This window comes from Penicillium cataractarum, assembly GCF_028827025.1.
Source record: "Penicillium cataractarum strain IBT 29864 chromosome Unknown utg000002l, whole genome shotgun sequence".
Taxonomy (NCBI): Eukaryota; Fungi; Ascomycota; class Eurotiomycetes; order Eurotiales; family Aspergillaceae; genus Penicillium; species Penicillium cataractarum.
This window is the reverse complement of record NW_026622738.1, coordinates 3,497,030-3,517,360: the sequence shown is the minus strand read 5'-3', so window position 1 is coordinate 3,517,360 and position 20,331 is coordinate 3,497,030. Positions and strand designations below refer to the sequence as shown.

At 49.9% G+C, this 20,331-nt stretch overlaps 5 protein-coding genes across 5 annotated transcripts; 2 read left to right on the top strand and 3 right to left on the bottom strand.

The window, feature by feature from the left end:
- Positions 1-255: 255 nt before the first annotated feature.
- N7496_003347 (FKBP-type peptidyl-prolyl cis-trans isomerase) lies at positions 256-1,806 on the bottom strand (the record flags this gene model as incomplete). Its single annotated transcript, XM_056696278.1, has 3 exons — positions 256-1,149; positions 1,214-1,663; positions 1,720-1,806. 3 exons carry the CDS (start codon positions 1,804-1,806, stop codon positions 256-258), a joined length of 1,431 nt encoding a protein of 476 aa, XP_056558490.1.
- A 400-nt stretch (positions 1,807-2,206) lies between these two features.
- N7496_003346 (putative DNA damage repair protein Mus42) lies at positions 2,207-5,830 on the top strand (the record flags this gene model as incomplete). The annotated part of the gene is given in 3 exon segments (XM_056696277.1): positions 2,207-2,261; positions 2,275-4,754; positions 4,796-5,830. 3 exon segments carry the CDS (start codon positions 2,207-2,209, stop codon positions 5,828-5,830), a joined length of 3,570 nt encoding a protein of 1,189 aa, XP_056558489.1.
- A 1,356-nt stretch (positions 5,831-7,186) lies between these two features.
- Positions 7,187-8,074, top strand: N7496_003345 (steroid dehydrogenase; the record flags this gene model as incomplete). The annotated part of the gene is made up of 1 exon (XM_056696276.1): positions 7,187-8,074. The coding sequence occupies one exon, from the start codon at positions 7,187-7,189 to the stop codon at positions 8,072-8,074; it is 888 nt and encodes a 295-aa protein (XP_056558488.1).
- A 1,118-nt stretch (positions 8,075-9,192) lies between these two features.
- On the bottom strand, positions 9,193-11,709 carry N7496_003344 (Zn(II)2Cys6 transcription factor; the record flags this gene model as incomplete). The annotated part of the gene is made up of 3 exons (XM_056696275.1): positions 9,193-9,237; positions 9,347-10,235; positions 10,310-11,709. The coding sequence occupies 3 exons, from the start codon at positions 11,707-11,709 to the stop codon at positions 9,193-9,195; spliced, it is 2,334 nt and encodes a 777-aa protein (XP_056558487.1).
- Positions 11,710-13,630: 1,921 nt separating this feature from the next.
- On the bottom strand, positions 13,631-14,382 carry N7496_003343 (Zn(II)2Cys6 transcription factor domain-containing protein; the record flags this gene model as incomplete). The annotated part of the gene is made up of 2 exons (XM_056696274.1): positions 13,631-14,023; positions 14,212-14,382. 2 exons carry the CDS (start codon positions 14,380-14,382, stop codon positions 13,631-13,633), a joined length of 564 nt encoding a protein of 187 aa, XP_056558486.1.
- Between the last annotated feature and the right edge of the window lie 5,949 nt (positions 14,383-20,331).

The window sequence follows — 20,331 nt, the reverse complement described above, 5'->3', positions numbered from 1 at the left end:
TGAGCATCTCTGAAAAGCCAGGCGGCTGTTTGATTCAAATACATAACACAAATTACAGAACAAAATCGGGCACTTTTTCCATGCAAAGGGAATATGAATTCCTCGTGATATGCCTCATCTCCGCCATAGCAGGACAGGCAATAAATAGACAGACAAGCCGGATATCACGGTGAATCATGCAATAAAACCGGCAAACCCACAAAATAAAACACCCTTGCGAAGTAACAGATATGAATATAGAAATCAGTCCAAAATTTACTTGATCTCAAGCAGCTTGACATCGAAGATCAGCTTGGAGTTGGCGGGAATGCCGGGGAGGGCCTTCTTGCCATAGGCGAGGTGAGGAGGGATGGTAATGCGACGCTCACCACCGGGGGCCATGCCGGCGACACCGATGTCCCAACCCTTGATGACCTCGCCCTTGCCGAGCTTGAAGGTGAAGGGCTTGCCCTTCTTGTTGGAGTCGAAGACCTTGCCGTCCTCGAGCTTGCCGATGTAGCGCATGGCGATAGTGTTGCCACTCTTGGCAGCGACACCCTTGCCGAGCTTCTTGTCGTCGATCTTGACACCCTTGACCTCCTTGACGCCGAGGGTACCAGTGGGCTTGTCACCGTTGGGGGTAGGACCCTGCTCCAGGTTCTTGGCGAACTGAACCTTCTTGTCGGCCTTGGTCTCCTTCTTGGGCTCAACGGCGGCGGCGTCGCCGTTGTTCTTCTTCAGCTTCTTCTGCTGAGCCTTGGTCAGAGCAGGCTCCTCCTTGGCGGCCTTGCCCTTGGCACCCTTGGCCATCATGTCGTCGAGGGTCTCCTCCTCCTCGGCGGCACGCTTCTTGCCCTTGCCCTTGGCCTTAGCCTCAACCAACTTGGGGGCCTCCTCCTCGCTGTCGACCTCAGTGATACGGGGGTCATCCATGCCATCCAGGTCGTCGCTCTCGTCATCATCGAGGGCCATCAGCTCCTCCATGTCAAGCTCATCCTCATCGGGGGAGAGGTCGTAGTCGTCCTCATCGTCCTCATCGTGGTCGTGGTCGTGGCCCTCATCGAGGCCAATAACGTAGTTACCAGTGAGGAAAACGGTCTGGTTACCAGTGTTCTTGAAGAAGACGGGCTCGCCCTCGCAGACGACGATGTCAAGGGGCTGCTGGCAGTTCTGCAGAAAGGAGTTTAGTATCGAAGCAAACATCTCATTCATTGCGAATCAGGATAATCCTTACCTTGTCAGCGAACAGAGTGCAAATAACGTTCTCGTCAAGGTCCAGGCCCTCATCAGACTCGTCATCCTCCTCGTCGTCGTCATCAGTGAGAGGACCCTTGCCCTTGATCAGCTTGGAGATAGCAGCCTTGAGGTCGAAGCCACCGTCATCCTCCTCGTCATCGGAATCGTCCTCCTCCATGGCCTCCTCGAGTTCCTTCTGGGCGGCGGCCTGCTTAAGCTTGCGGGCCTTCTCCTTGTCGCTGGGGCCACCATTGACCTCCTCGTCGTCAGAGTCCTCCTCATCATCGTAGTCCTCATCATCACTGTAGTCCTCGTCATCGGAATCGCCCATGTCGAGACCGGGAGGAGGGCGAACAATCTTCAAGGTTGCGCGACCAGGCTTGCTGGAATCGCCGTCATCGAACTCAGGCTCCTCATCGGGGTCGATAGCAGCCATGCTCACACGGAACTAGAGAAATCCAGTCAGCGAGAAAGTCGGACTGCATTGTGAGATCTGATACTGACCGAGGCGGCGGCATTAGGCACAGCGGGCACCATAACACCGGGAGGAACCCGGAGGGCATAGACGGCAACCGGCTGAACGGCAGACATTTTTGTATGGTATTGGTGGAAGAAAAATGAAAATGCAGACGACACAAGGGAATGAATAGGGAGAGAGGAAAATGAACCACCGAAGAGAAACGGGCGTGGATGGGAAGAAGAAAAAGATGCGACCCGCAACTGCAGCAACAGAGATCGCCCGGAGCTCTGCTCTTTTTTTTTAATTAATTTTTTCTGCCCGACTCATTAGGCCAATGAGGTTACATTTAAGACTCTCACCGCTCCCGTGACTTGCCTCCACTCACCGATGGATCCACCGCCTCATTATCACCTGATTTCTGCCGGTGACGCGTGATTCTCATGTGGCGCGCGCGAGTCTTGGGCTTCATCCGGACTATTTGAAGACTGTTCTGTCGTGTACGGACGGTCATGGTGGTCCTGCTGGCCCACTATGGGCTCCCGACTTGATGCAACATCTAGCGCTGTGCGCAAGCGCATCGAAAACCGTATGTCCTGCAGGCTCTTATCCGCTTTCATCCAGTACTGAGGATCCACATTCTAAGCTGAACTCGGATATAGATGATTTTCACGATGAGGCGGGCGAAGAGTATGAAGCCTCCAGCTTTGGCGGCTTTGGAGATTATATGCGACGCAAGAAAATCAAGTTACAGAATCTAGATGCAGACATTCGAGCCTCGTCCGGAGACTGTCCACCGATATTTCGCGGAGTCGTCGCGCATGTCAACGGCTACACGCAGCCGTCCCTACAAGACCTCCACCGCCTCATTGTCAGCCATGGCGGTGGGTTCCTTCAATACTTGGATGGCAAGACCGTCGCAACTCATATCATCGCGAGCTCTTTGACCCCAAAGAAATATGAGGAATTTCGGCGATACCGCATCGTGAAGCCCGCATGGGTCACGGAGAGTATTAAAGCTACTCGATTACTACCTTGGCACGAATTTCGTGTCGTAGATGAGGGCCACTCGCAGAAGGTCCTCAAGTTTGACGATGGTCGCTTTACCAGTCAAACGAACACCCCTCGGGTTGGGTATCGAGACCAATCAAACTCGAGCTGGTACAATTCTCAGCTCAAAGCTATGACACCAACTGAGAGAAACCCTGTCACCTCTACAAGTGCGCCTCGAACGCCTCCCAGTACAACCCGTTCAGCACCAATACCCGGAGCGTCTCCTAAACTGCCGTCTCAACCTTCTCAATCCGACTATGGAGACTTTCCTAGCTTCGCTGCTTTAGAAGACGATGCAGAGGAGCAACCAGCAGCGGAGGAGCCGCAACACAAGCAAACTACACCGGTCAAACCTACTATGCCAACATCTGTCAATACCACGCCGAGCGATACGGGTAGCCGGACACCTCGACAGCTGCAAAATGCGCAAATGATCTCGCCCACGAAGCAAACGAGTCCTTCAAATCCTCAAATGACCTCTGAGGAATATAATGCACAACTTTTGTCTGACCCTCGAATGAAGAAGTCCAGTGTGGTCAACCCGGAATTCCTTCAGCAATACTACAGAGAATCTCGGCTCCATCACTTGTCAACCTGGAAAGCCGATCTTAAAGCCCAGCTTCAGGCTGCAACAAGGGAAAAGGCGATATCCGGTACTTGTCAAAAGAGGTCTGCTCCAGGAGCCAGAAGATATATTCTTCATGTCGACTTTGACTCCTTCTTTGCCGCCGTTTCCATTCTCAAGCATCCTGAGCTTCGCGAGAAGCCTGTTGCCATCGCACATGGCTCTGGATCTGGCTCCGAGATCGCAAGTTGTAACTATGTTGCACGTGGACGTGGAGTTAAGAATGGCATGTGGATGAAGGGGGCCATGCAAGCATGTCCAGAGCTTCAGGTGTTGCCCTACGATTTCCCAGCCTATGAGGATGCCAGTCGGAAATTCTATAGCTCGGTGCTCTCCATTGACGGCATTGTGCAGAGCGTAAGCATTGATGAGGCTCTGATTGATGTTTCCAATCAGTGCTTGGAAGCTGGGGGATCTGACGGCAAAGGTGTCTCGGAGGGATCAATCTACCGCGAACAAGCCAAGGCCGATGAAATAGCGCAAGGCTTGCGTGATTCTATCAAGGAGAAAACTGGATGCGCGGTGTCGGTGGGGATCGGTGGCAACATCTTGCTCGCTAAAGTGGCATTGCGAAAGGCAAAACCTGCCGGACAATTCCATCTGAAACTCGATGCTATTTTGGATTTTATTGGAAACCTTACCGTCCAGGATTTACCCGGCGTTGGGTATAGTCTTGGGTCGAAACTGGAAGAGCTTGGTGTGAAGTTCGTCAAAGACGCGAGGGAAATTACCAAGGAGAGATTGTGCGCCAGTCTGGGGCCAAAAACCGGAACAAAGATATGGGAGTATGCGCGAGGCATTGACAAAACAGAGGTTGGCAATGAAGTGGTCAGGAAATCCGTGTCGGCAGAGGTCAATTGGGGAATTCGATTTGTCAATCAAGATCAGGCAGAGGATTTCGTCAAATCACTCTGCGAGGAACTGGGCCGCAGATTAGTCGAGAACCTGGTCAAAGGCAAGCAACTCACACTGAAAGTTATGCGAAGGTCGATGGATGCGCCGCTGGAGCCAGTCAAACATCTCGGTCACGGCAAATGCGATGTCTTTAACAAGAGTGTTGTGATTGGGGTGGCCACGAATGCACCCGATATCTTGGGCAAAGAAGCCGTGTCGATGCTAAGAAGTTTCAACTTCTCCCCCGGTGATCTCAGAGGCCTTGGCGTTCAGATGACGAAGCTCGAGCCGCTGAAGGCTGGTCCCTCAGCCACCGTCGAGGGCAGTCAGCGGCAACTCAACTTCTTGAAACCGCCGTCGCGCAAGAGTGTCGCCGCCAATGTCGACCCCGATGAACTGGAAAGCCCGCGTAAAGGCGATTCAGTTCGGATTCAGGTCGATCCGGTTCTCAGTAATAGCGCTCACAAGCCGCTAAACATATCCGGGTCGCAGTTCATCATGCCCACTCAGGTGGATCCCAAGGTTCTCTCCGAGCTCCCCGGAGATATCAGGTCAAGGCTTGTGGCTCAGGCAAAGCCTCGACAAGAACCGCCTCCATCGGGGTCCCCGTGTCCGCCACCGCGCCATCGTGTAGTCGAGCCTACTGCTGCAGCCCCCTCCCACCTCAGTCTCAATTGGACCCTGAGACACTGGCTGCGTTGCCCGAGGACGTTCGAAATGAGGTCCTTGGTTACTATAACCAGCAGTCTACCACTGTCCCTGATCCTCCACCCGCTGCTCCTTCTGTCCCTTCTCTTCCTTCTGTACCTCAGGCTGGGTCGTTGAAGCTCAAGAGACCAACGTCACCACCAAAGAAAAGGCGTGGCCGTCCGCCAAAATCAGCCTCTAGTAGCAATAAGTCTCTGACCCAAACAAACTTTGCTTTCCCTCGACCTTCAACCGCCTCTGGCGTCATAGCCACATCGAATCGAGACTCGGTGTCTCGCCAACAGTCACCAGCAGTTGAAGAAGAACCGGAAGTATCTGCTGAGTTCCTCGCTGCACTGCCGGAGGATATCCGACAGGAGGTTCTCGAGGAGCAAAGACGTGCTCGTCTTCAACGAGCTCGCGCCTCTGCTACGACTGCCTCGAGGCCAGTATCCCAGCCACAAGCTTCCACATCAGCTTCTGTTAACGCGCCTCCACCCGTCGAGAAAACCCTACCTCTCCCGCCTCTCCCGGAGCGACCTGTGTTCACCTCACGGCGCCTGTCAGGCTTGCCGGATCTTCGTGACGCCGTGGGTGCATGGCATTCCGCTTTCGCGGCCGATGGTCCCTACGGTGAGGACGTAGAAGTACTATGTGTCTATCTCAGACGTGTCATTGCCGAGGAGAAGGATATTGATAAAGCCGTCTCTGTGGTGCGTTGGCTAATGTGGCTAGTAAGTGAAGATTCACTTTCCCGGGACGGAGTGGAGAACCAGACTCCGCCGTCTGGACAGAGTGAACAGGGTGTCGTGACTTGGCAAAAGGCAATTGGAGAGATGCAACAAAGTGTACAGACTGCATTGGAGGTGAGGAGTCTTCCTCCGGTGGACTTTGACTAGTTTTGCATATACTTAAGGTGTCATGATGCGATGAATGATGATATAGTGTTGATTATATGGAAAAGATAATTCTTATGTTGCAATTACATGGAAATCACTTTGGGATTCTTTGAATCCCTAACCTGGAAGGGGTAGCTAATGCGGCCCGGGGGGGGGGGGGGGGGGGGCCTTGAGTTACTTTGTTTGAATTCCCTGTTTAAATCGAAACTTACCCCGGCCTGAAGGTTCCTGTACGCAGTTGGGCGATTTTAGTTGGGCGATTTTAGTTGGGCGTCTTGATCCCATTGTCTTCTACATGTTGTGCACCTAGTCCAGTTCCAAAATGACCAGTGCACCCAAAAATAACCAAAAATACCCAGCTATGTCCATTGAGTGCCCGCTCAGTGGACCCTCCAAGAGTAGGGCGCAATATATATTCCCATCTCAGAGATTTTGATCGACGCCTACGAACCGTCTTCCGTTATCAGTCGATATCTTCGGGGTAAGCTATTATATCCCTATGGGACATATACTAGCAATTAGAAAAGAAATCCTCATATGGCCAAAATATCCGATGATATGTTTCTAGAGCTCAGTATGTTCTTGAGATATTTTAGTATCTGGCTCATCTAGCATTCTTTCACCTTTTCTCACACAACAGGTGGGCTTGTGGTTTAGTGGTATAATACTCCCTTAGCATGGGAGTGGTCCGGGGTTCGATTCCCCGCGAGTCCAGCTTTCTTTTTGTCTTTTTCCACCACAATAGTGGGTCTAGGAAGGCTGTATTTTTGGTGCTTAGACGAAATCAGTCTAGCGTAGAACGTGGGCTGTACATATGTATTCTGTGCTGTAGGCGCATATTATTCCATGTGAGATTTCAAAGCACGGGGGGCCTAATGGCTTCTCTGAGAATAAGCTTTTGATAAATTCCATTTCTTAATCAGTAGCATTTGTTGTTTGCGTAGTCATTAGTTGATTCTGCTACCATTAAGGTTAAAAACGATAGTCAAGCATGACCAAAGATCATGGTCATTTCAGGTGAAGAGCAGTTGGGACGACGTGAAGCTAACCTGGATCGTTGGGTGATGTTTACCTTCGATAATTTCTGGCCCCCAACCTTGCGAAAGCTTGACTAGTGCATAGTGATCTTTGATTGGATATCCTGGACTTGGTACGTGGCTCTGCCAATCCTTCTAATTTTGGTCTTCCCCTCAAGGGGTATGATAATAACTACTTAGTACCTCCTCCCTTATCTCCGGGGTACGTCATCTATAGAAGTTGACATATAACCCTAGACCCTTCCCATCGCCCGAGCCCCAACGACGGTAATATTAACCTATTCCCCCGAGGAATCCCATCTGATTTTTCACTTTGACAATGGGAATCGTCTGGTCTCAATTTTTCCCACCCAAGCCGACGCTTACAGAGGCCAACTTACCCAGCCAGAAAGGCAAAGTGTTTATAGTCACAGGTGGCTATTCAGGCGTGGGCTTCGAACTATGCAAGATCCTGTACCAGGCTGGTGGTAAAGTGTACCTTGCAGGCCGCTCTGAAGAAAAAGCTCTACAAGCGATCGCCGATATCAAAACTGCAAGCCCAAATTCCGAAGGCGAGATCGTGTTTCTCTCTCTCAAACTCGATGATTTGACTACCATCAAACCAGCAGTGGAGAAATTCATGAGCACTGAGTCTCGACTGGATGTGCTATTCAACAACGCCGGTGTCTCTAACCCCCCACTGGGATCTATATCAACACAGGGCCATGAGCTCCAACTGGCAACCAACTGCCTCGGCCATCACCTGCTCACCCAGCTACTCCTACCAACGCTTAGACAGACCGCTCACAACGAATCTCCCGCCTCTGCCCGCGTGATCTGGCTATCCTCAATCATTGTAGATACCACATCCGCGCACGGCGTGAACCTAGAGGAGTTTCTACGACGAGACACTGGGATGAACCGCAACTACGAGAACTCCAAAGTCGGAAACTGGTTTTTAGCCAACGATCTAGCAAAGCAGGCCGGATCAGACGGTATCCTGAGCGTGGTAGTTAACCCTGGAAACCTGAAATCAAACCTGACTCGTCATTTTCCTTCGTGGGTGCCTTACCTCGTGGCGCCTCTGCTGTATCATCCTATCATGGGTGCCTATAGCCAGCTTTGGGCTGCGTTTTCTCCGGAACTTACGATTTCTGACGGGGGAAGTATATTCTGCCTTGGGGGCGAGTTCATCCCAAGCCCCGGGAGGATTTGTTACAAGCGATGAAAACGAAGGAAGAGGGGGGCACGGGGAATGCGGCATTGTTTATTCAGTACTGCCATGATCAGATTGAGGAGTTTAAGTAGTTGTCGTGGTTTCAAGTACATAATCTCTTTTGTGTAGCCGGAACAGGCCCCATATCCTTTTACTGGGAGAAGATGATTTTATGGTGATTCTGCGTTTTCGAGTTATTTACGCCCAGCGATCTTGTTCCATAGTCATGTGGTAGTATGAATGATATCCCAAGTTAACGCTATTGATCGGTCTTTAGAAATCAGAGAGGAAGAGAAACTATGATAGTCCCTGTTCTATTCAGGTCCGTATCCTTAAACTCTCAACCATTCATGTGTTATGAATGAAACGCAAGGACTGACCAGCATCGGACAATCTCAACCGCTATACCCAACCCAAGTGGTAAACCCCGTAAAAGTAGAAAGAATGTCCAGCACGCAGAGCAGAAAACATGTATCACAAAACGGCCCCTCGGACATCTAACCGACACTGAATTGTCTCCAGCATGCCCCACAACAATCAACAGCAAACTCACAGACCTATCAATCAACCGGGATATAGTACATGTCCATATAAGCTTAAATAAATACCAACAAAAGCACCCAGACCCTCCGTGTCCCGTCTCCACTTGATCTCCGGAGATTGAAACTCTATATTCGACACGGAGACTTCGCATATATTCCCGAGCTCGTGTTCCCGAGTTCGTGACTGACCATCAACGGGTGATATTCCGACTGGGTGGATGAGCTGAGCCGGGCAAGGGCAATCTAATCTTGCTCGGATAAGTATGGAGCCCAATTTGGGCAACTTTATTTGATCCTCAGTTATTATGTTTAGGTTGGTGTGTTAACAGCGGGGGAATTGTGAGAATAATGTACGTTCTTATTTTAAAGCCATGTGACTTGGTCCCTTAGAAGGCATGTGACAAGAATCCAGCCATACAAAGACACGGGCTAAAACACTCTATCGAGCCAAGAGTTTAGGGCGCTAGAACGAGTCATGTATGTATGGTATGGTACTTTTGGTTTTTTTTTTCTTGTCTTGTAAAAACAGCCGGGCTGACGATCCAGCCAACTTGCATCGATATTATTACTGTATCTCGTGGAGTCTACTCAAAATGGCTTAGACCGATACACACCGCAGAGCGCCTCTAGAAACTAAACGCAGACGGGTCATTTGGAAAACTCGATAACGCCTAATACGCCATTAGTAAGGGAAACTACTAAGAGCGACAGGGGGAAAAAGAACGTATTGATATACACATACCCAGGAATCAAGCTGCGCCCACCAAATCGAACCCTCGAGATTCTCAAGAAGTCCGGCATCTTCCACAGCATTGAGAGGTGCGCTCAACTCGGTTGGGGGCAGATCGCCCGAGATTGGCTGGAAATCTAGGCTCGGGGGTTCAAAGGAGACGGTGCGATCGACGCCATTCGGAGCTATTGCTCTTTGTTCAATGATATGCCCATCATCGAATACAGCCGGCGCCAGAGCAATTCTATCCTGCTCATCCGAGCCGATATGACGATGAACTTCTTTCCTTAGCTCTCCGAGAATGATACTGTACCGCCTACTAGGACAGTTCTTGCGGGTAGCTTCCGCAAGGTATTGCTGACAGGTTTCGGCTAGTAGGAATAAGGAATGCAGTTTCTCGGCATCAGCAGGACTCCCCGCTGTTGGGCTCGGCGCGGTAGCCTGGCGATGTTGCTGAATGATGTGTATATAGACCACCAAGATAGCGCAGAATGTAACGTAGTGGGTGAACCAGAATGACTGAACAAAGACGTTTTGCTGCGCAAGGTCGTCGACTAGGGTCATGATATCTTCAGCTGCTGATATGCACTTTTTTACGTGAGCGCTGACCATCGGATGGGGGTCACTTGGTCGGCGGCTGAGGTCAGTGAAGTCATTGAGGAGGAATGAACGGGTAACGTGGATCATTGCATGGGCGTAGGCAAATTGAAGAACTTGGCTTTGTCGACAAAGGGGTGGTATTAGACTGGATGGTCGGACGCTGTTGAACAGAGGGGGAACGCTTTCTTTCCATTTCTCTAGTTCTGATGTGAGGCGAGCGGCTGTTTCGAGTGGAGAGTCCCGTGAAAGTGGATTGATACTGTACAGCTGTCGCGATATTTCGCCCAGGATTCGACCAAGGCTGTGCAGACAGGGTGTTAGTAGATCGAGAAGTAACGTTGCATATTGACCCGAAAGCCTAATTGATTAACTGACCGGTAATGCAGGACAGATGCGATCATCATGCTATCTGTAGATCCTGTCCGCCGTGTCGGGTCCTCCTCTAGTAGATCTTCATCATTCATTTCGCCCGGAAACTCCTGATCAATATCCTCGTCATGAAGTAGCCGAGGCCGCCCAAACATGATACTGAGGTACTTATCCAAAGTGTAAACGCTCCAAAAAATGCGCTTCCGCACTTCCAGCTCAAAGTGTGAGCATCCGTTCTTAGATAGCTTCACAGGTGATTTGCGGTGTAATCCTAGGGCTGTTACAACCTGCAATGCCGTTCCAAAGGAATACCAGCACTCGTTGGCGCGAGATGATGATAAAAGGTACAGACATTGGATGAGTCGAACTTGAATCGTTTCCAAGCGCGGAGGCCCCGACTCGAGAGATAACATATACTTTGATGCTGCATACCAGCGCTCACTCTGACTGATCCCATTCATTGGCGGTGGCTCTTTATGATGAAGGGTGCTCACTGCAAAAATCATCAAAACGATAGCCGTTCGGGCGACCATAATGCCCACGGGCAAATTCGATATCGAGGTATGGTTCTCGTATACTTGTTTCACCCATTTCTCCACACTTTCACGATGTAGAAAGCGATAGGTGACCATTGAGAAATCAAAGTAGACCGCGACAAGTTCCATTGCAGTCTCGAATGATGGCAGCATAAAATCTACATCCTGAGGATGCGAGTACGGCTTATCGCCAAACATGAACACGCCCGTGTTCGTCGAAGACTCATTCTGCAGCGCATCGGGGATCTGTGCCCGCTCATCCTGGTGCAATCGGCTCCAAACACGATTGATAAAGGAGACTCCCGAGGAAGGGCCGATATAATTGCCCTCAAAATCAGTCGACCCTGGCTCGGGAGAGTTGCGCAATGACACACCCTGGGGTTGGCTCAGGTAGCCATGGTTGCTGCTGACGGGATCTCTAGCCGTCAGATTGGTCGTAGTAGCACGCGAACGCGAGCCCCTGAAGGTACGACCAACCTCTGAAGTACCAGACCCGGCAAGCGTAGCAGCAGACTCGCCTGGGTCGGGCGATGCAGGGAGTGGGTCGGGAGGGAGTCCTCTCGAGTAGGCTGCATTATAATTGCATGAGAGCGACAGCCGCGTGCACCGAGTACACGGCAGGGTACCTGTGCACCTGGTCTTTTTGACTTTACACGAGTCACAAGCTCGAGTGATCTTCTGGCGAACGGTGCCGTTTTTACTGGCCGTGGAGGGTTGCTGTAGCGGGCCACCGGAGGAGGACTTTCTTTTGCGTCCGGGGCCCGTCGGTGAAGTGTGAGATTCTCCCTTGTCAATAGCACTCTCGTTGAGCATTCCAGACCCGACAGGCCCTTGCGTGGGGGGGCAGGCCACGCTAGTAACAGTCGCCATGTCGGGATCTGCGATGGGCTAGAACTGCCGAGAGGCACATGGAGGCTTTCATTTGCGGGTTTCCGGGGGGGGGGGGGGGGGGGGGGCAAGCGGGGTGTATCAAGAGGTGGACTGCAGCACACTTGATAGGGAGGGGAGGAATAGGGAAGGAGAAGAATCCGGGAGGAAAAAGGGAAGCGAAAGGTTAAGGGACTAACCGAAGGAAAGTTGAAAGTGGAGAGGTGGAGAGGTTCTGCCCCTCGGCGATTCTCCGGTCGGCGCGGGGAGGCTCCTCTCCACTTGATCTCCCCGGATTTTTTTTGATTGCTTATTCCTTAACACTCGGCGAACTATTCACTGAAAAGTACGTTGGCTACTACGGAAGATGCATAGAAGGAAATCTTTGCTGCGGGTAACGCTGCACGACCGTGAACGGGTCACTTGAGAGTGATCCCCACTGCAGAAGCAAATGTGATACCAGTTGCCGAGCTCAGGTACCACTGCATAGGGCCAGGCCCGATACTATCATACCCTTTCGGCGAACGCGGGGACCTTATAGGCCCAACGATTGGATTTGCTTCTTGCTCACCAGCTGTTCCGCCGACTCTACAATGTTACCGTGCTGCTTAGGTGGGACTAGAGAAGATTGACAAGCTCAGGGTCATAAACCTTAAGTCTTCAGATAATCAGCTATACTCGCTGTATACATCGATCAGCCAAGTCTAAGCGTATCACATTCGTTTGTATTGAAGACTATGGAAACTCTTTGCAAATCCTCCATAGCATAATTGGACTTTCAGCACCGAAGATGCGCTCTTCCTGGATTGTATAGTCCCGCCCGGGAATATTGTGTGCACCAACTAGGCATATTCTGCAATAGGCCAGACTGCATACCAAAATTTGCAATAAAGCTGGTGTCTTTTTCTTTCAGTATAGCAAAGAGGCCAGTTTATGCAGAATTAAGGGACTTATAAACCCATGTCGGTGCCAAAGTAACAGGGGTCTAGCGCAAAGCCACTTCTTGCCCTTTCTCCGCATAAACTCGATGTCTTGTGATCAGACCCGGTCAGACAACTCTGGACCCTTGAGACACCATTGACTCGGTTGTCCACATCCCTAGGTGGCGTTGCCTCGTATCGTCAATACATGGTAGTATTAGAAGGCTGGTCTCGGAGGTCCGTTCCGAATTTGCCATCACCATCTGGAGAAAGCTGAATATCACAAGATTCCAATCGATATGCCAACTCAAATCAGATAAGATTCGTGCGTCGAGAATCCTGTGTCGAGGGTCAAGGATCAAGAGTCAAACCCCTCCACATCTCCCTCGGTACCCAACACGGTCAGTAGCGCAAGCCATCTTGTGACGCGCTACGACATACCCAGCAGATCACACGAGGGAAATTCGAACAGAATACAAGAACTAGAGGGGCCAAAAAGGTGACAGATGTGTAAGGCATGGGGGTCATTGACTTCGGTAATGCTCAGCACGAAGGCTTTATTGTGAAGCGGCTTATCTTTGATAGAATCCGTCAGCCTCATGTGGGGAAAGTTCCGAAGCTGATGGTTCTTTAGCAAGAGGGAACTAAGCCCGAATGATGGAAAGGATGAGAAGGGAGGAACTGTCGCAAAGAAAGGGAACACATGCTCATTATCAAGATGGAAAACGTAGGCAGGAAAAAAAAGAAGCTAGCAAATCAATGAAAAAAAAGGTCGAAGAACACCAACCAAACGGATTCATATCAGAATGAATGAATGAAATTTTGGCAGGGTAAGATCATGTCGTGTATGCGATCGCTTAACATCGGAAGAGTGCAAAAAATCGGGACTTTGCGTCCAGGGATCATAAAAAAGAAATTGATCAAAAGAACCCCGAGGCACTCCAGTTATAAATGCAACATGCCGGTCTCAGCGCCGTGGCCTGAAACATCTCCATTCCTAGATATTATCGCGGATCAAAATAAGGGCCGAGATTATGCGGATCGAGGTCGTTGGCAACGTGGTGAGAAGGATGAGCAGCAGAAGGCTGTTGCTGATGAGGCGGAGGAGGACCAAACGCTTGCTGCGCTAATTCAGGATTTTGGGCCACAATCGATAACAGGACGTTTTGAATTTCTTCCCGTGATGCGCGAGAGCGAATGACATTGATGACGTGTTGTGTAGTTGTATTGTTGGAATATCGAAGGACACTCAGGAGCTGGTCAGTGAACTCCCTCAAGTTATCCAGCTCTTCCTGTGTCCGGCGCGCATTTGCTTTGCGCCGCCTGTCGGCTTGTTCGTCAAAGGTACATTCTCGGTCATGTGTATCGCATTCCGAGCATTTAGGTGGACCGGTGCACTAACGGCGCAAAAAAAGGAGACTCGTTAGAAAAGAATCATAAACCGGCGTGGTATCAAGAAAGCATGTCAGCTCGAGACGGCAAGTCAAGGCGGATCAAATTCAAGATTCGGAGAACAAGGAAATCTGAATAGAGAGAGAGAAAAAAAAGGTAAGGTGGATTGAACTGGATTATGGTGGTTAATTACCCTGGTTCGACGTTTCTGGCACTCTTTACAAGCAGTGGAAGCTCTTTTCATCCGGCCATCCTCCGGAGGTCCTCCGCCGCTGCTACCAAGGGGTGGTTGGCCTCCTACCCCGCCGCCGGGAGGCATGGTCCGGGGAGCAATTGGCCTAAAGGCCCGGCCTACGTCGCCCATTGCACTAGACAGCGGGTAAGAGACGGGGGGATGGGAAAGGCACGGGTCGAGGAGAAGGGGAGGAAGAAGAAGGGGAAGAGGAAGTAGAAGGTGGAAGAGAAGGAGGGGGGTTAAAGATGTGAGAAGAAAAGAAAAAAAAATGGAAAAAAAGAAGGGTGACCGATTAGGAAAATAGAGAAGAATAAGAATAAGAGTTAGATAAAAGGATCCAGGAGTCCGGTTGCAAGAGACAATACGCTATTCGGCAAGCGCAACATCGAACATACAGTTTAGTTTAATCCCACACGTGGATCGATATAAACTAATCGGCCCGTTCGAGAGCGTCCGAAAGAAGATGTGAAATAGAAGGTTTAGAGATAAACGAGAAAGAGAGAAAATGGAAGAGAAAATCAACCGTGAAGAAATTCCTCCGCCAAAAAATAGATTCGGGGTGGCTGATGCGTTTCCACTTGAAGCCCGTGCCGTTAATTTAGTATTATTTCTCTGCACACACACACCCCCTCTGCCGCGTCGCATACGGAGTAGCCCCAGTTGACAGCCAACAAGGAAAAAGTGGAGGAAGAAAGCGAAAGGGAGGGGGAAGGGGGGTAAAAGGGCCAAAAAAATATGTGAGAAGATCGAGAAACTGCGTGTGTGGCGGAAGACAAAGTGGAGCTCTTTGGGAGCTGACATTTTCCTTCTCTCCCGAACAGAAGAGTGGGCGAATGATAATACTTAAGACCGCCTATCACCTATGATAATCATACTAGTAATACCAATCTATGGGATAGGGAAAACGGGGGAAAGCACAATAATAATACACCGTAGGTTAGTGGCTAGTAGGCTAGTAAATTAGGCAATGGATGGACTCTCCGACCAGAGAACTAAGATGCGTAACAACAATGAAATTCCACTAAAATAATGTGTACTGTATCCAGTGAAATTCAATAGAATATGACTAGACAAGGACCCAGAAGGCCCAAAGACCCCGGTCGGCGGAACCCCAGTCGAAGGTCAATCGACCGTGGTAGACCGCGCTGTCGGAAAACTAGCGCCCAGGAACATGAACGATCTGCCCCGGTCTAGTCGTTGACGGGCATACCTAAACGATAGAGGGTGACTCGTTTTCAAAAAGACGCCACACCACACCGATCATTGCCCAAAACCTAAGTTCCTTTCGAACCGACCTACGAAAAAAGTGTCATGCATTGAATGAACACATGTCTAATTAACAATAAATAAGAAAAAAAAGTAGACCGTCACAGTATTAAAGAGGACCGTGTGATGGTTGTGGTATTGTATATCCCGTATAGATACAAAAATGTCTCGAGCTAAAACCCGATCACCCAACGTCTAAGCCCCGATGGAGACAACAATTGAGGTGGAAGCGCACAGGTGTAAGGATCGTCTTGTCTGGTCGACGACTCGACGGTAAGTTTCAAGCGAATCGAAATCTACAGTGGCACGGGGCATCGCTGCAATCCACAGACCCTACCCGCGCTCTATACTACATTGGTATTGTTTCCCCGGAGCCTCTCTTAACTAGTCTATAGGTCTATCCCAGCCCCTCGGTTCGCGCTGATAGTCTACATATAGGCTTTAAAATACCGTGGCTGACTGAGCTGAGCTCGTGAAAGGAGGAGGTGGGAAAATGGGTGTGAGCATGTTTCCTCGTCAATACGGCATCACATCACATCGTTCCACTTCATCGCAGATAGCGTACTCTTGGAGGACTTATTTCGGACATATCCCGATGGGGGGCCCTTGAAGGTTGTTTCCCCCTCCCTTTACTCGCGCGCAAGAACTTTTACGAATCGACGATACCCAGGGCGACCGACGGAGTGGGTATGAGCTATGTGGACGTGTAGATTGGGGGATTTTTACGGAACACTTTTCCGGCAAAATTGATAGGTCCGCGATTGAAGCCACAGTCATAACGGCGTCATCGGGTTCGGTTTTTCTCTCGTCTCTCCATTTTCTCATGCAGAAAGAGGGACGATCGAGGGAGACGAATACTTCCGACGCTGATTATTGGCTGATCTCGACAGCTCCCACCCAACTGGTTCCAGGGTTACTTGATGGCGGATGTTGTAGTTCCAGTATGTCAGTATTTCTGGACAGTAAATCATTTATTTCATTGTTGGTACCTGGGATGCCTATGCTTTGCTGCAATTTGGATAGCTGGCCAACCCTAATGGCATAATTAACTCTACGAAATACCACACTCGGTTTGGCTCGATCTGATACGGAATCCTTCTAGAGAATCCTTCTCGAATCCCGCACTTGTTAGCCAATACAGCATACTCTTCAACACGCACGAGACTTCATACCAAAGCCGACGAGAATCCTATACTCTGTTACTCCTGACCTTCAAATCCCTCCTAGCGACATGTATTGTTGCATTATGTTAGTGAATTTGAAACCGCCAAAAGCACCTAACTAATACCCAAGTGGGTATAGCCGTCATCTGGAGGGTCGTCGTGAAGAAAATCATCTGCCCCGCGCAAGGCACCGAAGGATAATCATACTGAATTCGTCGCTTTACCGGGAACAACGCTGACAGTAGTTGTTATTTGGCCCCCAAATGTGGTCGCCACTTAGAACATCACAACGTCAGGCTGCAGACAACATGAGCAATCTCCACCAAGTAAATGCGTCCGACCCCACTGTGGCTGTCCCACTGCACAGGAAGACGTGGGATGAGCCAAGAATTGTCCATGCCTGAACGTGGACTGAGAAGCTGAGAACAGATTTAGCCTGAGGATATACTTTATGATAGTGAGGAGAGATGATGATGCCACAGGCGCCAGAAAGTGTGTCTGTGTCGAATTGCGAGGTGCCAGTGCCTCTGACGATTGCTGTTAGTTGGCTGGAAACTTCTGCCGACACGATCTGACGAATGATGTGCGAAAGGCGAGGGGAGAGGGGGCTGGCGAGACTCGCCACCACTGGTGGAATGTTCTGTTGGCTTGTCGGTTCAGGACCGATGATACGGTACATACAGCCTTTTGGAATTGAGGGGGAAACATTGAAATGCCGAGACTATGATACAGAAGTTGGTCCATGTTCTACTCTATGGGGCCATTTATTGTATGTATGTAATGGCATCATTCGCTGAATCGCGGGTCCCTTGGGCCCTTAAAGGATGGTGTGTTCCTTGGCTATAGTCCCAGAAAATGCTTTGACACCGGAGTTTCCCGCGCGTGGCGCTGTTACGGTGACAAGCTTCCCTTGGAATCCCTGTGGTCGCTCCATGGATCTAAGTATGACGTCTCTATGTGGTGGTGGCTTAGCCGATTTCCGTTAACGCCAAAACAGCACAGAGGACGGAACACCTCTTGCTGTGATGATGCTTGAAACCAGCGATAGCTATGATCACGTTATACATGACAGTACTTGGTTAATACCAACTACTCTGCGGTCCGCTGCTCATGGGTCGTCTACTCCTATTCAGAAGTACTATCGAACCATGAGCAATCGATGTGGGGGTTGGGCACAGACTCGAGGTTCTCAACATTGACTAAACGACCTCGTTATACTTAGTTACCTTCACAGACAGAATACCTACTATGGATGATAACAACCCTCATTACCAATTGGCCTTACGATGGTCCAAAACTAAATCATACCCAAAATGCCAACCTAGCCAAATAGGCAGCTCCCAAAGGCACCGCCGCAACCTAACGGCTTGCACATGTGGAACCGCCGCCCTGAACTGTAATGGCCTCGGCGAAAGACTCCGTCGTTTCTCTCTCGATCTCATCTCAAATTGCATCCGAACTGGGTCATAGTCCACACTGGTGGATACAAATTATTATTAAAACCCCTCCACTACTTGACTCACTCACCGCAGGAGCACGGCCTGTTTGGGTGACTAACATGACACGCAAGAGAGATAGGCGCTCACCATGACCACAACCCTAAGAAACCTTCGAGCACCACACGAAACTCGTCACCTACAGATGGCCCTTGCAAGAAAGACCAACGAGAATCATTCGGTCAACTAGTTCTCCGTTCCAAGCACAAGCAGAAGCGCTCCTCGGTTCGTCGCATGCAGGGTTGGCATTTTCTTCTCGCTGATCGCAGGAGAAATACTCCTTCCACGCGATGATTTGCTTGCACATTGCCGAGCAGATTCTGTTGCCAAATTTCACTCGGATTGCTCCTTGCGCACCGATCCCCGGCTCATCTGGTACAGCCCCTTGAGACTTTACTATTCTAGGTCAATGCAACCCGGCCCATGTACCAGGTCGCGAGTCGACGCTAGACTCGGATCGACCCCTGCGGCGTTTGTTATACTTACAACGTCGAAGTGGAATTGGGACAGCCCGGGCTTCGGGCTCCTCTTGAAACAGTTAAGACGATCGATGGTAAGGCTGCAGCCCTTGCTTTTCATGCTAGGGCTTATCTGGCAGATTATTCTTTATTGAGCAGTGTGTGTTGCTCCATTTTGACAGCTTAACTAGATTGGGGTTTGCTAGTTTCATCTTCGGTGAACACCATCCTTGACTCTGGTTTGGGGAGACTGAAATTGTCAAGTTTACGGGCTAAATTGAGGACTTACACGCCAATATATCAAAGGGCACCAAAATGATATATACAGCTTCAAGATGATGAGGAATACTTCCATCCTATTTCTGTATCCTTTTGGATATCACTTCAAAACACTGTCCCCTATACTGCAAGGTCATACCCAGATTGACTTTCTCGACCCCGCCAACACGCCGCCACGTATCCAGACCCGTTCTCGTCTATTATAACCAAATCTCCCAGTAAAAACAACCTTCGCCAAGCCCGTTCCCCAGTTTCCTATGTGCTTGCATGCAGCGGACAGGAAGCGAGCGAGCCATACCAGTGAAACCACAAACACAGAAGAGCGGGGCGTATTTTGTTTCGCCTAACCACAACGCCTCCTTTTCCCTCATACCCACACACTTTCCCGAGACCGTCCGTTGATAGGATACGCCTCGATGACGATATGTGCACTCTGCTCAAGGCGCAAGAAGCGGTCAAAATGAAGGTCCACTAACTGAGTGAACAGAAGTAGCCTAACTGAGTCGTAATTCTGTGGTCTGTATGTAGTATTATACACTAAAGGCGCCTCTTAAATAGGTCAAGTAGACGCTAACCTTATTATACCAAGTCAACGAGTAGCGAAAGAAAAAGAATCTGCTCACTGGTTGGTTCGGCTCATCGTTGGCCCGATTCAATGCGTTTTGTCTGTGTTGTCAAGATATCGGGTCCCCAGTATGGTGTGCCTGCACATGCCCTACTGTATTTACTGCGGGGTCTGAGGAATAATCGATTAAGCACTAAGTTTGCGCTCTCCCACAGCAGCCACAGGAGGCGACACTACAGGTCGAACTGTTTGCAAAATGCCTACATGTCTCTAGCCGTGGCGTTAGCCCTAATTCGAGCTCACAAAGCTGGAGATATTAAAATGGTACATCAAGGAGAAAAAAAAGAGCACCTGCGCCACAGGAGTCTTAAATCCGGTAGAAATCTGGGTAGACTTTCGATACACGGACTAGGTTGACTCGAGATCGCATTTTGAATCTTGACAGGCCGTAGTAAGTAGCGTACGCTGTGCAACCCTGAAGGTAAACAAGGACACACATATCCAACGGCATTGCTAGTTGTTTGACAGACTCCGAAATGAATGTATAATTGAAAATCTATCCAAGAGTTATGCGTGAGCTTTCTACAAACCGGGCCAGGATGTTACTTGTATCCGCCAAGCCTAAGCAAATATGACGGGACTACTTTCACCCTAACTGCTACCGTATACACCTATACTTACAACCACCTACACCCCAAGACATGACATGACCACGTTAACATCCTTGTCAATGCACAACTCAATTGAAAAGCCGAAACCACCCCTTCATCCCCATCTTCTTGAAAATGAACATACCGACAGGAACCTATTTCCCGGGCATGTAAGGACAGGGATACCAATAGTCCTAAGGT